This window comes from Daldinia vernicosa (genome assembly GCF_022497035.1).
Source record: "Daldinia vernicosa strain CBS 139.73 unplaced genomic scaffold F5Y00scaffold_11, whole genome shotgun sequence".
Classification (NCBI taxonomy): Eukaryota; Fungi; Ascomycota; class Sordariomycetes; order Xylariales; family Hypoxylaceae; genus Daldinia; species Daldinia vernicosa.
In genome coordinates this window covers 475,930-495,727 of record NW_025953927.1, presented here as the reverse complement: position 1 = coordinate 495,727, position 19,798 = coordinate 475,930, and the positions used below count along the sequence as shown (strand labels likewise).

Here is a 19,798-nt window from a genome sequence, read left to right as displayed (position 1 = left end):
TTATTAGGGTCGGTTGCACCCAAAAGCAGCCCAGCGTCGGACGGGTACCTGCCTTAGGTATCTATCCGGCCTTGTGACTGACGTCGTCGCCGTAGGGACTAGATACATGTAGGTAGGTACTGCATATACCTAGGTATGTACCTCGTGCGACAAATCTACCTAAGGTACATACGTGAGACAAATCCAATAAGGGCGTGTGCGACGTAGATGGCGCAGAGTATTGCTTGTGGCTTAGGCGGCTTGGTTATTCAAATACCTACATGCATAGCCTCGACCTCTGCTGGTCTCAGCGTCTAGGTATTTCGCCGAGGGTCTCGATCGGGGGTTTAGGTAAGTTCCATACGGCTGGCGCAGTAAGATTTGTCCGTATCAAGGGATAGGCATGTAATAATAGAAGACTTATCTCAACTTTACTTACATGTAAGCCGTCAACCGGGGACGCTGTTCACCTTGGACTCACTCGGTGTATCTAGGTAATATCTAATATTCAGATAGATACCGTTAGTCAGTCTCGAGGGTAGTTGAGAATATTCTCGTATCTAAGACTCCGAGACTCTTGATTCTAACAAAGCATATAATACTTACTTAACGCTGTCGATCATGGAGATAAGAGATCCCAGCACTACCCCTCATGTGAAGTTCGGTAGGTAACAATGGCATTTTCTCAAAGATATTCTCATTCACCTCGGTAAATTTTATCCAAGAGGTTCCCAAGTTGATATGTAAGAGATTCATATGTGACCTTTAATAAGAGTTGAATGAATATAGGTAGGTAGGCTTAATGCTGTGATCCGCTCGCACCGCCAGGCTTCATTTACGTAGCAACGCTCTCCCTGATTGCGGGAACACTATTTGATTGGTTATACCCCGACTTATATCTTTGTCTTTGATATTGCCACACATATAAGTGCTTATCAGCGAAGATAACCGACAGTCAGTATCATGGTTCTCCTTCGCCTTTTCTGTTTAAACTAAGCGTCTATCTATCTCCAATTTCAAACTTAAACCTCCATCTAATAATCAACCCCTCATTGTTACTACCTACTACCAGCAGTTGGTGGTTTGCAAAATCCGAGCACCAGCCATGCCCGAGGTCAAACAAATATCGACAACGGCTTCGTCGGCCGATGTCGAGAAGACGGCAAGCGATCCGCCTACAGCTGCTGCTGCCGGAATTGGCTCTATGAACAAGCATATAATTAACAATGACCCGGACGAGGCGTTGAAGCTCGTGGCTGGAGAAGCTGTAGTTTTGACGCCGGAGGACGAGAAGAGGCTATTGAGGAAGATCGATCGTAATTTGATGCCTCTGCTTTGCGTCGTCTACGGGTTGAATTATTTGGATAAAACTACTTTGTCGTATGCCTCTATCATGGGGATTAAAGTGAGATGAGCCCGTACTCGTGTCAAGGCGTACACTTACATTGTGTGTGTGCTCCCCGCAGACAGATATCAATCTCATAGGTAAGTCCTCTAGGAGTCGACAGCATATATATATAATACGAATATCATTGACAAATGTTCATCTCAGGTCAAGACTATTCCGTAAGCCATTTCCTCTTCCCGGAGAATTTAACTTCAGAACGCCCAAGTGCCTTCTTGGGCTCTTAGTTTGATCCATACTTACCTTTACCCTTAACTATACAGTGGATAGCGTCTGTGTTTTACTTCGGCTATCTCTTCTGGGAATGGCCAACAAATCGTCTTCTCCAGCGGCTACCGTTGGCGAAATATTCCGCCTTCAACGTAATACTGTGGGGGCTCGTTCTCTGCTGCATGGCGGCCGTGAAGAACTTTGCCGCGGCAATGACGGTGAGATTCTTCCTCGGCGCCTTCGAGGCCGCCGTTAGCCCCGGGTTTGCCCTCTTCACGTCCCAGTGGTATACCAAAAGGGAGCAGGGGGCGAGGGTGGCGTGGTGGTTCAGCTTTAACGGCTGGGGTCAAATCGTGGGAGGCGTTGTAGCTTATGGCATTGCCGTTGGCACAGAGGCTCATCCTATATTAATCAAGTCGTGGCAATTAGTCTTCCTCGTCACCGGTTTCTTCACGGCCTTCATGGGCGTCTTGTTCTTATATCTCATGCCAGACAGTCAACTGAACGCCCGGTTCTTGACACAGCAGGAACGAATTATGGCCGTCGAACGTATTCGCATCAACCAACAGGGCGTTGGGAACAAGCATTTTAAATGGTACCAGTGCAAAGAAGCGCTTACGGATCCTATGATCTGGGCGTTCGTACTTAATAGTGTCATTTGCTCGATCCCTAACGGTGTGTTATCCATAGGTACACTTATACTTGAAACCTAAGACTGATGCTTCCGGTCAGGTGGAATGTCAAATTACTTCTCACAGCTCATCGTTTCATTCGGGTTCTCGGAGAATGAATCCCTTCTTTTAGGGGCACCCGGCGGTGCTGTCCAGGTCATCACTCTCCTAGTCGCTGGGCATTTTGGCGATCGATTCAAAAACCGCATTGTTAGGCATCCCATTCCGTACATTGCAAACAATTCTAACGAATTATCTAGCTATTTGGTGCTGCCGGCGTCCTACTGTCGGTGCTGGGCCTGTTTCTTATCCTTCTCCTACCACTTAATAACAGTGGCGGGCGGCTGGCCGGTTATTACCTGTATCAGTCCTCTTCAACCGGATTCGTAGCCCTACTAGGACTTATCTCAACGAATGTGGCAGGATGGACAAAGAAGACCACCGTCGCAGCAATGTATCTCACCGCCTACTGCGTAGGCAACATTATTGGCCCTCAAGTGTTCCAGACCAACGATGCGCCGCAGTATCGCAACGCCAACATAACGATCCTCGTATGCATGTTCGTATCGTTCGCTATTTTAGTCTTTATCAACATCTGGTGTAGGCGTCAGAACAAGATCAAGGCTGGTATCCGAGCCAGTCCTGGTTATACTAAGGTAGATGGGCAGGAATTTCTTGATCTGACGGATCGGGAGAATCCCGAGTTCGTTTATAGTTTATGATGCACTCACCTTGCGGGAGAAAGGGATTCGTTTAAGGCGATATCCATTGGCAATTGACTATGCCCAGATATGCCATGACTCTGGCCGAATATCAAGATGCAGATGGGCCTTCACACGGGCCACTGCGAGGGGATACGGTTTATGTATATATGCCCTAGATTTACTTGCGAGTTCTTACTCAGCTCGTGTTTCGCGAAGCATCACTACGCTATAGCCTTTTCCAATGTCATTCAGTTCGCAACTATTGGATTTCCCGGCTTATTCACGTAATTCTCTTGATCCTACTCGTATGTGCATAGTTTAAAATAGCTTAGTTATGCGCTGACTATTAGAAGTGCTCAACACTTGAATACCCAGATCATCTATTTCTATAACTACCTAGTGATGTTCTATCTATCTATCTATCTATATATATCTATGTCTAGGGAGTGTCTTTCGGTATAGGAAGTGGATAAACGCCAGACATAAGCTCACAGAGCTACCTCGCCTAATTACATGCTAAAAGAGATCTATGTATGGCTTCAAAGCCGACCTAACGGAATGAGTACCTGACTTCTTTCCTTACCTCAGCTGCAACTTCTAGTGCTTCCTTTCTTGACTCCGAGAACACATTAAAGTAAGCTATAAACGTGTTTGCTCCGGAGCTGGGATGGGGGACCTTCTGACCCCTTTTCACGAGACAACCGTAGCGATTAACTAGTATCTAGGGTCAGTATTTTGTTGCTCGTATTGTACGATAGAAGAGCTTAGAATAAATTGTAGACAGCACTTACTGTTCTTCGCTAGGTCGGGCCTTCGAGATATCAATTCTTTGCAAATGTCATCCGAGTCGAAGATGCCTTGGCAGGTTTCGTCGAAATCAGCGCCAATGAAAACGAGTACTCCGGTGTGCTGGGCGCCATTTTGGAATGGGAGGGATAGTGATCTAGCTCGATCCTTATCCTCGATGGCCAGGGACAGGGCTACGCCAAAATAATCAATGCCGTAGACTGACTCGACGATACGGCTGGCGGTAGATCCCGGAGGCCTTGGGTTGATTTCCAAAATCCAAGGAGTTGGGGGAGCGGATGCTGTCGCTTTTTCAATTGGCTGTAGATCTAGAACGCCATCATCAGAGCGGTATTCAACAGAGGATCGTTGGACTCGGGCTTCCACGTGTAGAACGCCACTAGAAATTCCGATCCGCCGGAGAGTTGCGCCGATAGAACTCCGAAGCATCTCTAGCTCAGGAGACGGGAGAGCAGAGGGGTGGACAAGATACGTCTCTAGGAAGCTTCTTTGAGAAGCGGGAACCGTCATATCGCTTTGATCTCCCGGTTTTGGGAAGTCGTCGCAGATTTCGCAGAAGAGTATTTCGCCATCCAGTAAGATCATATTAACGTCGACTTCTGGGCCATCGCAATACTTCTCCATCGTGAATGACTTGAAGAAAGTCTTCTGTATCATTTCTACCCCGGCTCGAATCTCTGCCGCGTTGTTCACTCGTACGATCCCTTCCGAGTTAAGGCCTAGGCGCGGCTTGAGAATTAAGGGATATGAAAGGTTCTCCGCCGAGGCAAACCCAAGGGCCTCTTCGGCTGTCGAGCCGTGGAATGGATTGCGACCTTCGGCAATGCCCACTTGATATTTGTCAGTTGCAATTTCATATGACTCGGCAGGCTGGTGCGGGAGGCCAAGCTTCTCCGCCGCTCGGCTGACCGTGACTTGAAACGAATCTATAAAAGCGACGATGTCATCGATCTTCTTGTCATACGACTTAACCATCTCGACAATACGGTCTGCCATGTCGTGACCAGGCGGGTTCGTCCACCAAGTACCAGCAGGCAAGAATGCCTCATACCACTTTAATATCAGTGTTAGTACCTAGTTATCTCTCTAACGAATTGTGGAAGTTCGGGTTTATATTGACGGTAGCGGCTCCTAACTCAGCTATGCTGGGAAACCCAACTTCTAGGCCAGATCCAAAATTGGGTAGGTTAGGTAGATAGTTATGTGTTTGAATTACATACCTGTGAATATTCGCTCCGTTCGATCCAACATCCAGGCTTGTCAATAATTACGAGGTCAATTCCAAGGGCACGGGCTGCTTCGCATGCATACACGGTCCATGACCCCTGAGATGGTGCACGGTAGCTAATGCCAACGAGAACAAGTCGCTTCCGAGTGGTTGATCTCGGTAAAACCCAAGGCAGAGACATCTTATTTCCAAATTCGGCCTCGAATTCCGGAGGTACAATAGGTACTGCTGGGTTTCCATCGGTCCCTGAAAATGATTGCTGTAGCAGTATTCCCCCAGCAGAGGAACGAAACAGTTCAGGGAGTGAAATCACATCTAAGCAGACAGCTTCCCCAGAAAGCGATTGGAGTGGCGTTAAGAAGGACACTACCCGTTCGACACCGAAGGCACCCTTAAGTCGAAGAGGGATAATATCCGACCTGATAACTGTACCTCTCTGTAAAGGGGTGATAAGTCTCACGAGTCTCTCCTTGGACGATTCGGTAGCTTGAAGGCAGTTAACGAGAAATTGGAAAGCTTCTCGTGAACCAAAGGACTCCGTGCTGGCGGGCTCAATCTTATTGTTGTCACTTTGAATCCAAATGGCATCCTTTCCTGGAAGATGTACGAATTCTGAGCTTGACAATGCTGGATTCAACGACAAGGTAAGGTCGATAATCTGCAATGCTGTATTGCCGTTTGAGGCACACTTGGTGATATGTGAGGTAGCCCAACGACATATAAAGGCAGCTGATAGATGTTAGTATTGATTTATATAATGTTTTCCAATCGAATAACTTGCCGTGACCTTTCCAGAAGATGGTGACTTCTCTTTCTACCATCGTGAAGACGTTGCCTTGGCCTAGGATATTCTTGTGGATTTTACTGTTTCTTGATAGAACTAGAGAACTCGATGATGTCTATCCTTACTGTCTGCCATCACTGGCGAGTAGACCCAACTTATATACTGCCATCATGACATTCTAAGATGCTCGTGGTCCTACCTGGCAGCTTGTGCTGTGGGGATGTATTAGTTCAGCTTGTGTTCATGTCTTTGCCAATTTTATCACAGATTTCATCTTTTACTCTTTAAGGATAGATTATCACCAGCCGGAGGCCGTAATATCGCGTTAGACATAGCGGAGAACAATATCGTTTCGGTGTTGTCTTGGCTTGTATCGGCGTTCTAAGTAGTCCTATTCGCGAGGCTATACATAAGTTTCCCGATTGAGATGCTTGTTGCGGCAGTCAAATAACAGCCCGATGCATAAGCTGAGTCATTTATAATGAAGTTATGAGGCGTTCAAGGGACGTGCGTGGCACATAGAATTTGAATAACATGGGTCGTGAATAGAAGTGCGCGGCCGCCTACATAGTCTCGTACACGAGTCTCTTGTAGGCGCGCGGGTCTATATTACTCGCCACTCTATACACTCAAAGCTCATGTATGGAACGCCCCCAAACGTACCGGATAGGTATTGAATTAGGTTTCTCGGAGGGAATTGTTTATGCGGCTCGCTATATGTTAGAATTGAGGGTATCGCCGTTATGATTGGCAGGTAAAAATATCAAGTAGATGATGCGAAGGAATTACGAGCATCGGCTTGTTCAACGCCCGTGTCCTACGATATACCGGTATCATCTGAGGCCGTTCGCAATGTCCTAAGGAATGGGATTGGAGTGATATGGACTAGAGGACCGATATCAGAATAAATGGCTCGTCTCGATGAGAGAAATATTCCATGAACCAAGGCCATTGTAGCTAAACGAAAAGAAAAAATATCGTAATATTTTAGCCTAGGAACTCAATTATATAGGAACACGAACTTATTTTGATACTCTTGCAAGGACAAAGGTAGACGTCACTACTGGAAGGTCCATGTTGTTGTTTTTAAATCTAGGACCTTGACGGCGGATTACTATATTTGAACTTGAATACGAAAGTTATTTGAGTAGATACTATTAGTCAACGTGCTCGCGAGTAGGAATAGAAATAGCGGCAAGCATTGTTGAGGGATATGATATAGTTTAACCGGAACGGATCGTCTACAACTTGGCCCTTGCCTCGATCGCTTTGTGCGCTTCCCCTTTATGCTTAAAGTATTCTATGACCTTGGATCTTGCTACATTGACCACCGACGCGTCCTCGATGGTGGCCGGGTACTGGACTTCGTTTTCAAGCTCGTCGTGGACCGCATTTTCAACCAGCTCCCTTAGAACTCTTCGCAACGTCTTGCCCGACCGCGTCTTGGGGATCATTCCCTTGCCCTGGATTATGCCCCCGAGCGTTGCGATGCCTCCGATCTGGCTCCGAACAAGCTTCTGGATCTCGCCGTACAGCTGTTTATCTGGTACGGCGGACGTGGGATGGTCAGGCACCGACAAGGTTATAAAGGCAAAAGGAAGCTGGCCTTTTAAAGAGTCTGGGATGCCGACTACACAGGCTTCTGCGACTAGAGGGTGGCTTGTTATTGCCTGCTCGATGGAACCTGTTCACTACGCTTCAGTATAAACTCCATCTCAAGGACGGGATGGTTTACCAGTCGAAAGCCGATGGCCGGCCGTATTAATCAAGTCATCACTCCGACTCATGATGCTAATGTACCCAGAAGCATCTATCATGCCAGCATCTGTCAAGTTTTCGGTTAGCGAATGCCTCCCAAGCACGTACGAAAGACCTACCGCCGGTGTCAACCCATTTTCCACCAAACCTTTTTAGATAACCGTTATAAAACCTTTCATCGTCTTTCCACAGCGTCGTGAAACCTGTTGGGGCTAGGGGGATCGCCAGAACGATGTTGCCCATCTTCCCCCTCTTTACCTCGTTCCCATTGTCGTCCACCACTCTGACGTCAAATCCTGGCATTGCCTTGCCGGCGCTTCCCGGTTTGATCGATAACCGCTTATAGCTTTTGCTTATGGTACCCTCGGTGTCTCCTACGTGCGGGGCCAAGCAGATGCCCGACATTGGTGATCCGGATTCTGACGACCACCAATTGTCCACTACGGTGGCGCCGGGAGCACCATATCGTTGTACGAGGTCGTCATACATCGTTACTATTGAGGGCTCGGACCTCTCACCCGCAAGGAAAAGCGCCTTGAGGCTTTTTAGGCCACCCTGTTCGCCTATCCGCTTGAGAAACTTGTTCTCTGGGTCGTCTCTCTTAATAGCTCGAAGAGCAGCTGGAATCGTCAGAAGGATAGCTCAAATAATTACCTTTCAAGCGGTACCTACTTGGAGCAGTGAAAAGGGTCGTCACTTTATAATCTTGTATGATGCGCCAGAGAGTCGAACTATCAGGTGTTCCGATAGGCTTTCCTTCGAAGAGGATTGTGGCAGCCCCGATAAGAAGGGGGGCATATATGATGTAGGAATGTCCTACTACCCAGCCTATATCACTTCATCTCAAGTTAACATTTACCAGTGGAAAGATTTCCTTGATTTACAACTCACCTCGCTGTGAACATCACATCCCTAGGTCCATGAACGCCAAATAAATAGCCCATCGAAAGGTGTAGTCCAACCGCATGACCACCTGCTTGACGGACAACACCTTTGGGTGAACCTGTTGTTCCACTGGTGTAGATTATGTAAATCTCATCGGTAGCGCCAACAGGCACGCAATCGGCCCTCACGCCTCTCGCCTTGCAACTGCGCACCATCTTGAACCAATTACGCTCGCCGGCTGCTTTATCGAGATTATCCCAGCGCAGTTCATCTCGCTGCCAGACTATGACACGACTTGGCTTATGACTAGATAGTTTGATAGCCTCCGAGATAAAAGGCTTGTAACTCATGGGTGGTTTGGCTCCATCAATCCCACATGAAGCCGTCAAGATAGCCACGGGTTTGGATGCGTCGATGCGCTGGGCTAGAGAGGCTGCAGCAAACCCGCCAAACACAACAGCGTGGATCGCCCCAAGCCGGTTAATGGCGAGAATTCCGATGAGAGCGGCTGGTATCATTGGCACTGAATATTGTTAGCTATACTGTTATCATGATGGGGAAAAAAGGCAATGGGGTAAGCGAACTATAAACCAACACAACATCCCCTTTCTTAACGCCTTCTTCTCTCAGAGCACCAGCCGTGACCTCGACCTGGTCGAGTAGTTGCGCGTAGGTGATAGTAGCCTTTGTCCTGGTAACGGGGCTATCATAGAAGATGGCAGGCTGGTGGCCGTTACCAGCGAGGACGTGTCTATCAACGCAGTTGAAACATGTTGATATTTTACCGCCTGAGAACCATTCCCAATGAGGATATTCCAATCCGCTTTTGAGTTTCCGCGTCGTCTTAGTTATGACCGCGTCTGGCTTCTTGTGCCAATACAGCTTCTCAGCATGGCGGCCCCAGAATCTCTCTGGATCCTCCAGGGAACGGCGGTGAACCTCGTCTTGCGGATGGGTCATTGTTTTACGTCCCGTGGCGATCTCGAAGCTGAAAGCATGAGATTAGACGCTTTCTAACGAGGTTATCGACCGACTATGAATGAGATGATATAAAATTAAGTAGCATTGGCTTATCTATCTAAGTCTATGATCACTTATAATGCTCATCGAGTCTCACTTTATGATGAAAGGGGCACTGTTTAGTAAGACCGGTACTAAGATACCCCGCGGGGGAATGACCGTAGGTCCAATTGTGATACATGTCAATCACTTCTCCTCAAATAAGATTGCTTGGGGCTCTGGGGTATCGGATGCACGTCCAAGCCACATCCTCGGTAAACTCCATTTGTACCGAGTTAACAAAGAGACTCAAACCCCGAAATCCTGCGAAGCGGGTTGAGACGATTGTTTACGAGGACATCACGTATAACCGTACTTCTTTCGAAGGTTGAGATGAACATGACGCTAAGATATGACAGACAGCAAGACTTGAGATGTTTGTTTGAGGTATGTAAGAATACGCGGTACCAAGATACGGGATATATGGGCCTATCCGCACGGCGCATTAAATTAAACGACAAGGTAGATGATAAAGACTTTATTACAACCTCGCCGGATTGGCAATTTGCGAACCGGCTTTATGGAACGGACGCCATGTCAAGGTCCAAGACGTCGCAATTCAAGGAACCGAATCTGAATTACGACGAATCGACCGGCAATTCCCCGACTCCATGCAACCGTAAACCAAAAACTCCCGGTAGCCCGCCCGAGTTACATACCGACCCCGACCATTCATGCAATTGATGCTTTATGCTGATGCTGATGTGTCATGCAAAGTAACCAACCTCATGTATCTCATAATGCAATGTGTAATGTTGTAAACCCTGAATGCAACCAACCCGTTGACCGTGGCGTAGGTCATAGCGAGCAGCGTCGTAAATTCGCCCAACCTCTGTTGATGACGTTGGGCACGTCTATTGTCTATTCGGATGCGGATTTCTCCGTAGACATCTTAGGAGGCGTTGAATATGACCCATATACGCTCTGCTGGCCCCTAGACGCCATTTTCAAATTGCTGAATCTCGCCTCCGGAAGTCGTTTGCCCGCTTTAATGCTCTCAAGAACCCACTCGGCACCTATATACTTCATCCCGCAACCACCAACCTTCTGGATTTCTTTTTGTAATTTCCCTCCTGCTAACCCTCCACCAGCACCCCTAGACCCTCCGGTCGGCCTACCTAAAATCACGTGAGTTACCTGCCGTCGTCCGAGATTGATCGAGGTTCTGGCTCCGTGTTCCGCTAATATGTGCTTGAGCTTATGGTCCGATATCAGGGGGTGCGTGCTACCGTTGATATAGACCACAACACCGTCGAAAATCCTCTTGGGCTGGGCTTTTCCCGCCTCTCGCGCTTCATCTTCGGTTTTACGCTGGGACATGAGCTTTTCCTCGGCTGTCGGCCCGCTACAACCTTTATCTTTATCATCCGGCATGGAATTTGGGTCTGGTGCGGTAGACGTAGACGACGAAGGTATGCTCGTTGCCATGATCCCTGGCTTTGCAAGCATATCCCTGACGGAACACTTAGCGCGTGACCGTAGTTCAGGCGTGACAAGAGCTTTCAGCTTAGGGTCCCAGTCTTTTGATCCAGTACCAACTGTGTCTGATACTCTCGATCCGCCGCCCGGACCTCCTTTGAATTGGCTCGTCAGCTTCAAGTTCCGAGACTGGCGCCATCCTGTGCTTCTCCCCAAGTGGTTTTCGGCGCGCTGATGACCGGTAGCGGACGAGTTCCAAGAATCAAATACCTGGCCATATTTAGGCTCTGGGGCTTTGGGTATCTCTGATTTCGACGTGTTTGACGGGGGCGACATGGCGAATGAAAGAAAAAATGAGTGACACGAAAGACTGTAAGAAGTTAAAAGTTGAAAAACGCGTGATTGCTACGTCATTGTGAAGGTAAGCAAAAAAGAATTTACCCTCGCACAACGGGTTTGCTGTTTCCTTTGAAGTGAGACAATGGACCATAGACTTAAAACCTTGAACCATTCCGTTCGACTCGACGCTAACGGGAAACCAATCCTTGAGCTACCGGCCAGCTGCCGGGCAACACAACAGAGGACATGCCGGCAGTGACACGTGACGCCCCGTTTATTTTATTGAAACATCGACATTACAAAGTTTGAATTATTTCTAACAGGTAGTTAGTTAATAAGTCTTGTAAGTCTTGTAAGTCAGGCGAGATGTTTAATGTATATTTTGGGTGAGAATGTGAGAATGTACCTAATATAATAAATATGTGTGATATATATGTGTGCACATATATCGTCAATTGGAGCAGTCAGCATTTTGAGTAAGCAAGATACTACGGATTACATTAGGAGGTATGTAATGTAATGTAATGTAGTTCAAAAAGTAAAGAGGTAAGCAAATTGTCTTAGGTAAGTTAACCTAGTTAAACTGCTGTTGTGCTTTTTATTATTATTGCTGCTCTATTTTATTTTATTTTCATTCAACATCCTTTTTATTCAACACCCTCAATTGAAGTGATAGACAGACATTAGCATCAACGTCCTGCCAAGCCCGCATACGATATCGCGCAAGCAAGTTCAACGTCAAGGTTATCAGAGCTACGGGATTCGTCCGACGACAGGACATCATATCACGACATCTGACGGAGGCGCCCCCAGCGGACCAATCGGGTGGGTGCGTTTCGAAACCAAAAGCCCGAGCATACTTGTTTTGGTGCCCAGCCCAGCGCGGGTTACAGTCGTAGAGATGGATTTATTAGGAGGATGGAAGATGGAACTTGTCAGATTGAATTGAAGGATCTCTCCAAGTCACGAGGTCGGCAATTCGACTTGCTGGTTGGCACGCCTCGAGCTTACCTTTTGACAATGCAAATGGGCTGACCCTGGTCTATGTAGTCCCTGGTATAGGTATGTAGTTTGGAAGAAGGCAACAGGCACAGGGCACATCCAAAGGTAGCAAAGAGAAAAAAAAACCCTACCTGCTTTTTACCTGCCCTGCCCTGCTTGTCTCGCGATGGGATCGGTCCCGGTTCGATTTCCTGTCCCCCGCACATCCTCATGCAAGTAGCCCACCATATCTCCCGTCATCGTTTCTTATGCAACCCTCTTTCGTTGCAGTCTTGGGGGAAGGGAGCTGAAGCTTAGGTACGATTTTGCATGGTACCCTCCCGGGTCTAGGCGATGCGAAGGTTCTTCGTAGACAAGATTGACGCACATCATTGGGCTAGGGAGACGATGCTGCAGACCAAACTTGGACACTAACCGCCTTGGATGCTAAATGCTGACAGCTCACTTTTTTTTTTCTTTCTTTCCCTCGTCATGTCATCGGAGGCTGATGATACAACCCCCGATTGTCATCTGCACAAGCGGGAGCTCCCTCCTTGCTTCCCACATCATGTAGGCATGTGTGCGGTGGTGTTATGTACGTATGTATATGCCGAATCTTAGGTCTAACAGACCGTTGATTACTGCTTACGGGCTTGGATCGAGGCTGCAAATCCTCTAGGAACCGGGGTAGCATGTCTACAAAATCTAGGCCTCAAGATTTCATCACGTACCTTACCTAAAGGTATGTACGGTATGTATGTACGGTACGCTCGGCGGCGAATGCTGGACCCCATGCTAGGCGTTCATGCAGCCTGGCGATTGGGGCCGCCGCCGTTCTTGTTGTAGTGTATCTGTATTTGCTATGTCGTGTTGCTTATCCACCTTGGGGTCACGGTTGTTGGATGGGGGTGCCATTGATTCAACACTATCGAGTCGGGTTACATTCCCGACCCGTGCCCTCCTCTATCCTGTGCAGCCGCAGCGTTTTTATGTTTTACCGGCATGAACAATTGCCACCCTCTCTGCTTCCTTCGACGCGCGACCTTTCCCTGCTTCTCTGGGCTACGTTGCAGTGGCCTTTCTGTTGGGTCGCGGCCAATGTGCGGTAGTGTTTTAAAGAAATTGCCCAGTGTGCCTGGCAATTGGTGGGCAAAGATCCGATATAGGGTCGTCGTGCTTAGGAATTCCTCGAGAAGAGAGAAGTTGGCCTTGTCGAAACTTGAGCCGAACTCCCGGTTATGTTACGACGCCGAGTTGATCTTCACTCCTCAAGTTAGAAACATTGATTCGCCCGTACAGTAATCAGTTGACCTTTTCTCTTTTCTTTCTGAACCCCTGAAATTTATCGGTCTAGAGGACATTTAATTTTGGTAAACTTAGCAATCGTAAATGCGATTCGGGGACCAAGTAGGACCTCCGGATTCGGTTATTATTTTCTTTCGCTCTGCCGGTACTCGGCCCCATCGCCAGTTCCGTTACGAGGTACTTGGGCTGCTACGGGAATACACTATATACAATTCTAACATCTTAACTCGCTGAGCATTGATGATGTCGGTATACTAGTGGGGGTTTGATGCTCTCCACAACAATGGGGGGCAAATTTGTCGACGTGACATGGGGTAGACGGAAATATCGAGTCGAGACCGACCCTTCAAATAATCATAAATAGAGCGCGTACTTGTGGTGCGGGAGGGTATACAGAATCTAATACTGACAGGCATAAATTGTCACTATCCTACATATGCGGATCATACTTGCTTCTGCTCCCTGCTTGGCTAACAACTACCTGCTTTGGTGCTGCGGCGGCGGCAGCGGAGACGGGATGCTCCTCACGCATGCCCGCTTGCTTGCCTTTGCTTGTTACGTGGGGTGGCTGGGTATTGTAACTTCTGTAACTTGAAAGGGAGGTAGGGGGCTGAAGAATTCCTGGCTGATTTGCAGATTTGATACCCGAGGATGAATTGCTTTCATTTTACCAAAGGAGGGCCGTATGAAAACGTCCAACGGCTTATAAGCACAGGCCGCCGGAGAAGATTATTCTGCCATGCCGTAACCGTCTTATAAACCGAATGCGGCTTTATTTTGCAAGTCTTCGGCTACGATTGATATCTACATACATCTTGTTACCGGCATGGCTTCTTACTATGTAGAGAATTAGAGGGAAGAGGATATCAGCGGCACCAATTGCTTGTCCGCAACCCCTGTTCACTTTTTCCCGCTAGATATGTGAGTGCGGTTATGTGCTGTAGTCATACCATGCCGCGCCGTACATACATATGTACACTACGGTACCTAATGCTACGTACATCAGCAGTACTTATCACCTGTGTAAGCATCCACGGTACTGTAGGTAGCTGAATGTGATCCTTAGCCATTCTAGAGGAGATATAGTATCAGGGGTGCTTCCCACGGTGCATGCACGATGTAAGATTGATTTTCAGATCAACGTTGGCCCCTTTTATAGACATGAATACCTACTTGACATGTATGTACTGGGGATCGCTGGTGCAGCATACGTAGTGTACTTACAATATAGTGTATAGAATTGACGTTTGATAAGGTTGCGATTTGAGTTGAATATGGTACATCGTGAGATGTTGATGCTCGCGGATAAGAATAGCGATACGCACAGGCAAGCCCGTCAAAATCCTTGTCGACGATCACGCTTTTACTCGTTGCTAGCGTCGACGACGCCCACTTGGAGGAAAGATAAACTTAGGTACTTCTTACGGAGATCGACCCCTCGGTGATTGCTTAGATAGCCATGCGAGAAAGAAGTAATCCGTACACAGGGCTTGGGGGAAGGGATCTGCAGAAATATACAGTGCCTATTTATTCTATACGTTATATTTCACAGTATTCGCGTTACACGTAACAAAGCGTAGTTAGTAGTTGTGATATCCTAAGTGCTCAGACACTTGTTGCTCTTGTGACCTCTATACATCGTATGAGTCTGTCTGGACCTGGGAAGGCACTCGTGAACAGTGACGAGAAAGGCAGGTTAAGCAAGGTCTGAAGGTCTCAACTAGCAGACCGACGAGTTGCTCGGAAGACCTTTGTGTGGGCCCGGTTTGACCTAGTGTAATTGTACATACAGGACATGATTTGCAAGGCTAAGTAAGACGCCTTCGAAGAGACAAAAATTTGAGACTATTTGCTTCAAAACCAGCCACCACCACGTGAAAGCCATGATATCTAAAACGGGCTACAACTTTGGAAAATACCTAGTCATGAATAAAATCTCCTTGTATTTGGGGTTCCAAAAAGGGAAAGGGATAAGGAAACCAATAGCCGGCGATCATCGGACAAGCGCGATGGAGCGTCGGCAGGGATTTACGGCGACAAGGATGAGAAGTGAGAGGGGAGGTTGAAAAGAGAGAGGGGTGTTTAGTTAATAAGATCTGGACATGGATACGGTCTTCCTAGCGAAATAGCGGTGAAAGATAACCATAGTACGTAGTTACAAGTATTATGTGTAAAGGTGGAAAGGTGGAAAGGAGCTCGGGCCTTGTGTGGTCTTTGTGGAGTGCCAGATGGAAATGCGTATCTTGTTTGAACATATCTCGTACGGTGTGGTGGCTATTAATTACCTACCTCCAACAAGGGTGAAACTCTTCGCCAATCTCGTTGAGCGGCACCAGAGATCCTATGCGTGCGGTAGCAGTCGACCGTCCATGTTGAGAGTATTAAAATAGTTGGATTTGTTAGGTTAGGTACCTAACCTAAGGCTAAACGAAGCTGTGAGCTATAAGGTTCGGTTCTTCGCAGCTCAGCTAGACCTCGAGGATTAGAAGTTAGCTGTTATTGCCGTCGATACACTACGTATACTCCTCAACAGCGGAGTAGATAGGGCGGCGTCAAATATTATAAATCCATACTAGTTAGCTTCGCTATCACTATTATAGAATGTTGCTTAAGAGACTAGAAGAGTTTGGCAGAGCTATGTTGGTCAAGTTCAAACACGTACCAATCCCTCATTGGACCAGCGAATAGTCGACTTAGAGAACACGTTATAGTGATTGGACTTTGCCGTGAAAATGCTAGTAATACTAGTGATCTCGATGCTATGATTCTAACTCTGACCTTTCAGTTTGGTGTCCGTTTCTGCTGACCTTATGGTTCTCTTCATCTTACCGATATTAGACAAGCCACCTAGCTTGTAGAAACGATAGTAATGTGGAGGCTTTGTCAACATTATCGGGGTCAACGGCTCATTCACGAGAAAGTGGCCTTCACTTACCTACACGCTACCTAAGCTGCCCGTGTATTAAGCGATTGAGCTATGTAATTCCTATTTCTACATAGTATGTACAGCAATACTTTATCGGAGAATTACGAAGGGTATATCACCTTTCGAATTAAGCCTCAAGGAGAATATATTAGTAGACTACTGCTTAGTTTCCCAATTCTTGATACTATGGTAATAAACGCGTTGTATTTCGGCTCGGCGATCACGAAAGAGCCGTTCAACAGCTTTGATCACCCCACCGGTACGTCTGTAGGGACTCCCTTCCCCTCACAGTGGAATAAAGTGTGTGGTGCATGTCGACGTGGAGATGCATGATTGGACGCGAGGAGACGGTGGGGAGGTTTGGTCAACACCAGGGGAGGGTCGCAAAAGGGGCTTGCGCAACACAAAACTAATATGTAAAACTGTTCTTAGAATCCCTCGAAGCGACGATGTGGAATCCCTTCCAGCAGCTAGATAATGGCGAAGTTTAAGCGCCGATAGCACCACGGGGATTATGGACGTTCTCTCTGCTTTGTATGTAGCCTCTAAGCTGAACTAATCTTCATCGGTCTTTCGCCAGTGGATTACATTGACAAGTCCTTCGATACTAGTTCACGTGCTCCACCTTTCATCTTGTACAAGCAGCCAAGCAGCAAATCTCGCGGGGAAAAGGATTAGATGTTTGCATGTTGGACGAAATATGTATACGTCGTTACCTACAACAGGGTCAAGGCATTGGTATGAGCTGATGACCTAACTCTAATGTCTCCGAAGTGGACACAATCTTCAACATATGCTCCCACATATACCTAAAATTGTGAACCGTATCATGAGCAGGTAATTGATCAAGTTATGAGAACGGTCCAGCGAGGCACCTCGTGCTCTTGACTCTTGAGTCCTAACAGAAGCCAAGCAAGCCTAGCCCAAAGGATCCCCAAGTGGCAGCATGGGGTAACGCATGCTTGATTGGATACATCGCAGATGTGAGATTTGCATAGCCGCTGCCCGCTGTGCGTTAGACTGCTTCTCGGTCATGCAAGTGCTCAAGCCATCAGGACGGGTTCCCCTGTCGTCTTACGAGATTTCCATGAGCCTTTTCTAACGACGATGCAATCTCTTATATCGTACAAAGACGACGGGACTGAATGCTGCTGATATCAATGCTATTCGATCTGAGATTTTTGTGGTTATTTCTACACATTGAATTGCCATTGCCATGACGCGTCCTCTACTCCGTGCAAGCGAGGAAAAGGGACGAAGGAACTGTAAAGTGTAAGCGAGGTCTTTGACCTAATTAAGCATGTAACTTGTTCCTTCAACTGTACCTTACTTTTCTGGGGACCGGCTCGAGCATGAGCCGACTTAGCGAATCCGAATCATTTAGTCTTTTGGTAGATATATCAAATTGGCGACACCGGATCAGCCACACGGATTTACCGCGCTTTCGAAAGACACCGAAGAGGACGGGTTAGAGTGATCCACGTTACTTCAAACTGGATCATGGTTAAAACCCTGTCCGGAGGGCGATACGCCAAGACTACCTACATACCTAGACTTCAAGCCTCAGGGCTGAGCGGGAGAAAGCAGAAATAAAATTAATAAAATTAAAATAAGAATTAGGGTATAAAAGAAGGCTTTCACTATTTCACCTAATAGCCGATAAATGACGTTGAGTTTTCCCCGAGGGGGTGACACCATCAATTTGGGTTAACTTTCTGTCCTGGGCGGGCTGGATTTGACTACCCGTAAGTGTTACCGGGTAGGATAGCCATTTGTGACCAAGTAAAGCTGGCTAGGATGTTTTGGTTACCTACCTATACCTAATTAATGTATAGTCATACGGTAAGGTCTTCGCAGTAATGTATTAATGTATTTGACCACAGTCCTGTTTCGAACTGTCTTGCCTTCGAACCGCACGTTGCAAACCTGGAAGGTGGTTATTTTATTCTACGAATGCCAGGTGTATTCATCAGTCTGATTTGGAATGGAGTTGATATGATTTCACGTGTCATACCTAGAGGCTACGCCTTATTATGGCAGATGGGTGAATGCAATGCATAGCATGAGCATGGCACAGCATTGCAGTGAGCATTGAGGCTCTCTTTCACAGCATGCCGTCACCTTGTTACGCTATCCACAACAAGCCACTCCGTTGGGAATCAACCCGACAGCAACGATAGCACGAGATTTATGTGCTCCTCGATGCGTGGGAGATTGGGAGGGGAGGGGCATGGAACAGAACGAAGATAATACAAAGCTGCATGGAATCATGCATCTCTCCGGAGCCTCGCAGATAGTGAACCCCAAGCTGCCCAAGCTACTGACTTACATACATACAGATTTGGGGCGAGCCCACTCTCCAAGACCTAAGAGGATCCCCTGAAGTTTCCAACGACGTGGATTTTGGCTTCCGTTGCCCTGCGTCGATCCACTGGCGCACGGAAGTACGTGCAGCTTGACATTGGACATTGGACGCTGGTTGAAATTCTTAGCCTAAATAATCAGTATACACGCGAGACATATATTTGCTACTATATGTAGCCGTCGATATCTACCCAACTAGCCGTAACCATCCAGTTATAGTACTATGTATAGTATTATATCATGATAGAGCGACCTAACCCAGGGAGACTGAGCGGGCTTTCCCTACAGCCGTTTTAAGGTAGACTTGCTAGATGTTAAAGCTCATGTGTACCTGACATGAAATTTAAACGTACGAAGTAGATATTCTCATCTTTCGTACTCGTGTACATGACTGTGCGTTGCGTGAGATCCACCAACTGAAACAGGACCCTGGAAATTACCCAACATACCTACCTTAGATAAGGCGATGGCTGCTTGGCCATGTGGCTGACCGTACATAGTATGTAAATCCCTCTAGGGCTAACTTTAGATCTGCCAGCAATTCTTTGACCATCTGAGCCGTTGGAGGTTTGACCAGTAAGCTCAGGCCACGAAGGGGACGGGGACTAAATAAGTTGCTTACCGGGCCACGCTGTCAAGCCATCCCTTTGATTGACAGGATGATGGCGCCGTCCTATGATTGGCAGGCCGCGCCAGTGCCAATTCCCCAGGCCTTTTACGATTTGTTCCTTTCAACGTTCATCTGACATTTTGATCTCGTCTGTTCAAGATAGTACCCGGAACCGGTGCATCCCCCCACTGGACGTTCAGAGAATTATTATCTTGTACTTGAAGTATTTCGTATTTTAAGAATATTTAAGACAAACGATAATGATTAAATACCTTAAATAGGTAGTTATTCCCAATTAACTACCTAAACCAATAGAGAAGGATAACTAACTTAGGTACCTTATTGAATAATTTAAACTGTACAT

General features: G+C 47.1%; 4 protein-coding genes across 4 annotated transcripts; 1 reads left to right on the top strand and 3 right to left on the bottom strand.

Annotated features, from left to right (window-relative positions):
* Positions 1–1,084: 1,084 nt before the first annotated feature.
* Positions 1,085–2,987, top strand: F5Y00DRAFT_251841 (MFS general substrate transporter; the record flags this gene model as incomplete). The annotated part of the gene is made up of 6 exons (XM_048009869.1): positions 1,085–1,384; positions 1,446–1,464; positions 1,532–1,545; positions 1,648–2,269; positions 2,327–2,475; positions 2,526–2,987. 6 exons carry the CDS (start codon positions 1,085–1,087, stop codon positions 2,985–2,987), a joined length of 1,566 nt encoding a protein of 521 aa, XP_047867166.1.
* A 472-nt stretch (positions 2,988–3,459) lies between these two features.
* On the bottom strand, positions 3,460–5,825 carry F5Y00DRAFT_267920 (glutathione synthetase ATP-binding domain-like protein; the record flags this gene model as incomplete). Its single annotated transcript, XM_048012157.1, has 4 exons — positions 3,460–3,683; positions 3,761–4,829; positions 4,997–5,733; positions 5,792–5,825. 4 exons carry the CDS (start codon positions 5,823–5,825, stop codon positions 3,520–3,522), a joined length of 2,004 nt encoding a protein of 667 aa, XP_047867165.1. The 3' UTR covers positions 3,460–3,519.
* Positions 5,826–7,029: 1,204 nt separating this feature from the next.
* Positions 7,030–9,516, bottom strand: F5Y00DRAFT_267917 (acetyl-CoA synthetase-like protein; the record flags this gene model as incomplete). The annotated part of the gene is made up of 6 exons (XM_048012156.1): positions 9,016–9,516; positions 8,438–8,954; positions 8,219–8,382; positions 7,666–8,166; positions 7,524–7,613; positions 7,030–7,472 (listed from the first exon to the last, which is right to left on the bottom strand). The coding sequence occupies exons 1-6, from the start codon at positions 9,389–9,391 to the stop codon at positions 7,030–7,032; spliced, it is 2,091 nt and encodes a 696-aa protein (XP_047867164.1). The 5' UTR covers positions 9,392–9,516.
* Positions 9,517–9,693: 177 nt separating this feature from the next.
* Positions 9,694–11,634, bottom strand: F5Y00DRAFT_230704 (uncharacterized protein). Its single transcript, XM_048006935.1, has one exon. It carries the CDS (start codon positions 11,243–11,245, stop codon positions 10,352–10,354), a length of 894 nt encoding a protein of 297 aa, XP_047867163.1. The 5' UTR covers positions 11,246–11,634; the 3' UTR covers positions 9,694–10,351.
* Positions 11,635–19,798: the final 8,164 nt, after the last annotated feature.

What these genes read in the sequence shown, in the direction of transcription:
- F5Y00DRAFT_230704 (XM_048006935.1), bottom strand. Translation starts at nt 11,245, where the DNA reads ATGTCGCCCCCGTCAAACACGTCGAAATCAGAGATACCCAAAGCCCCA.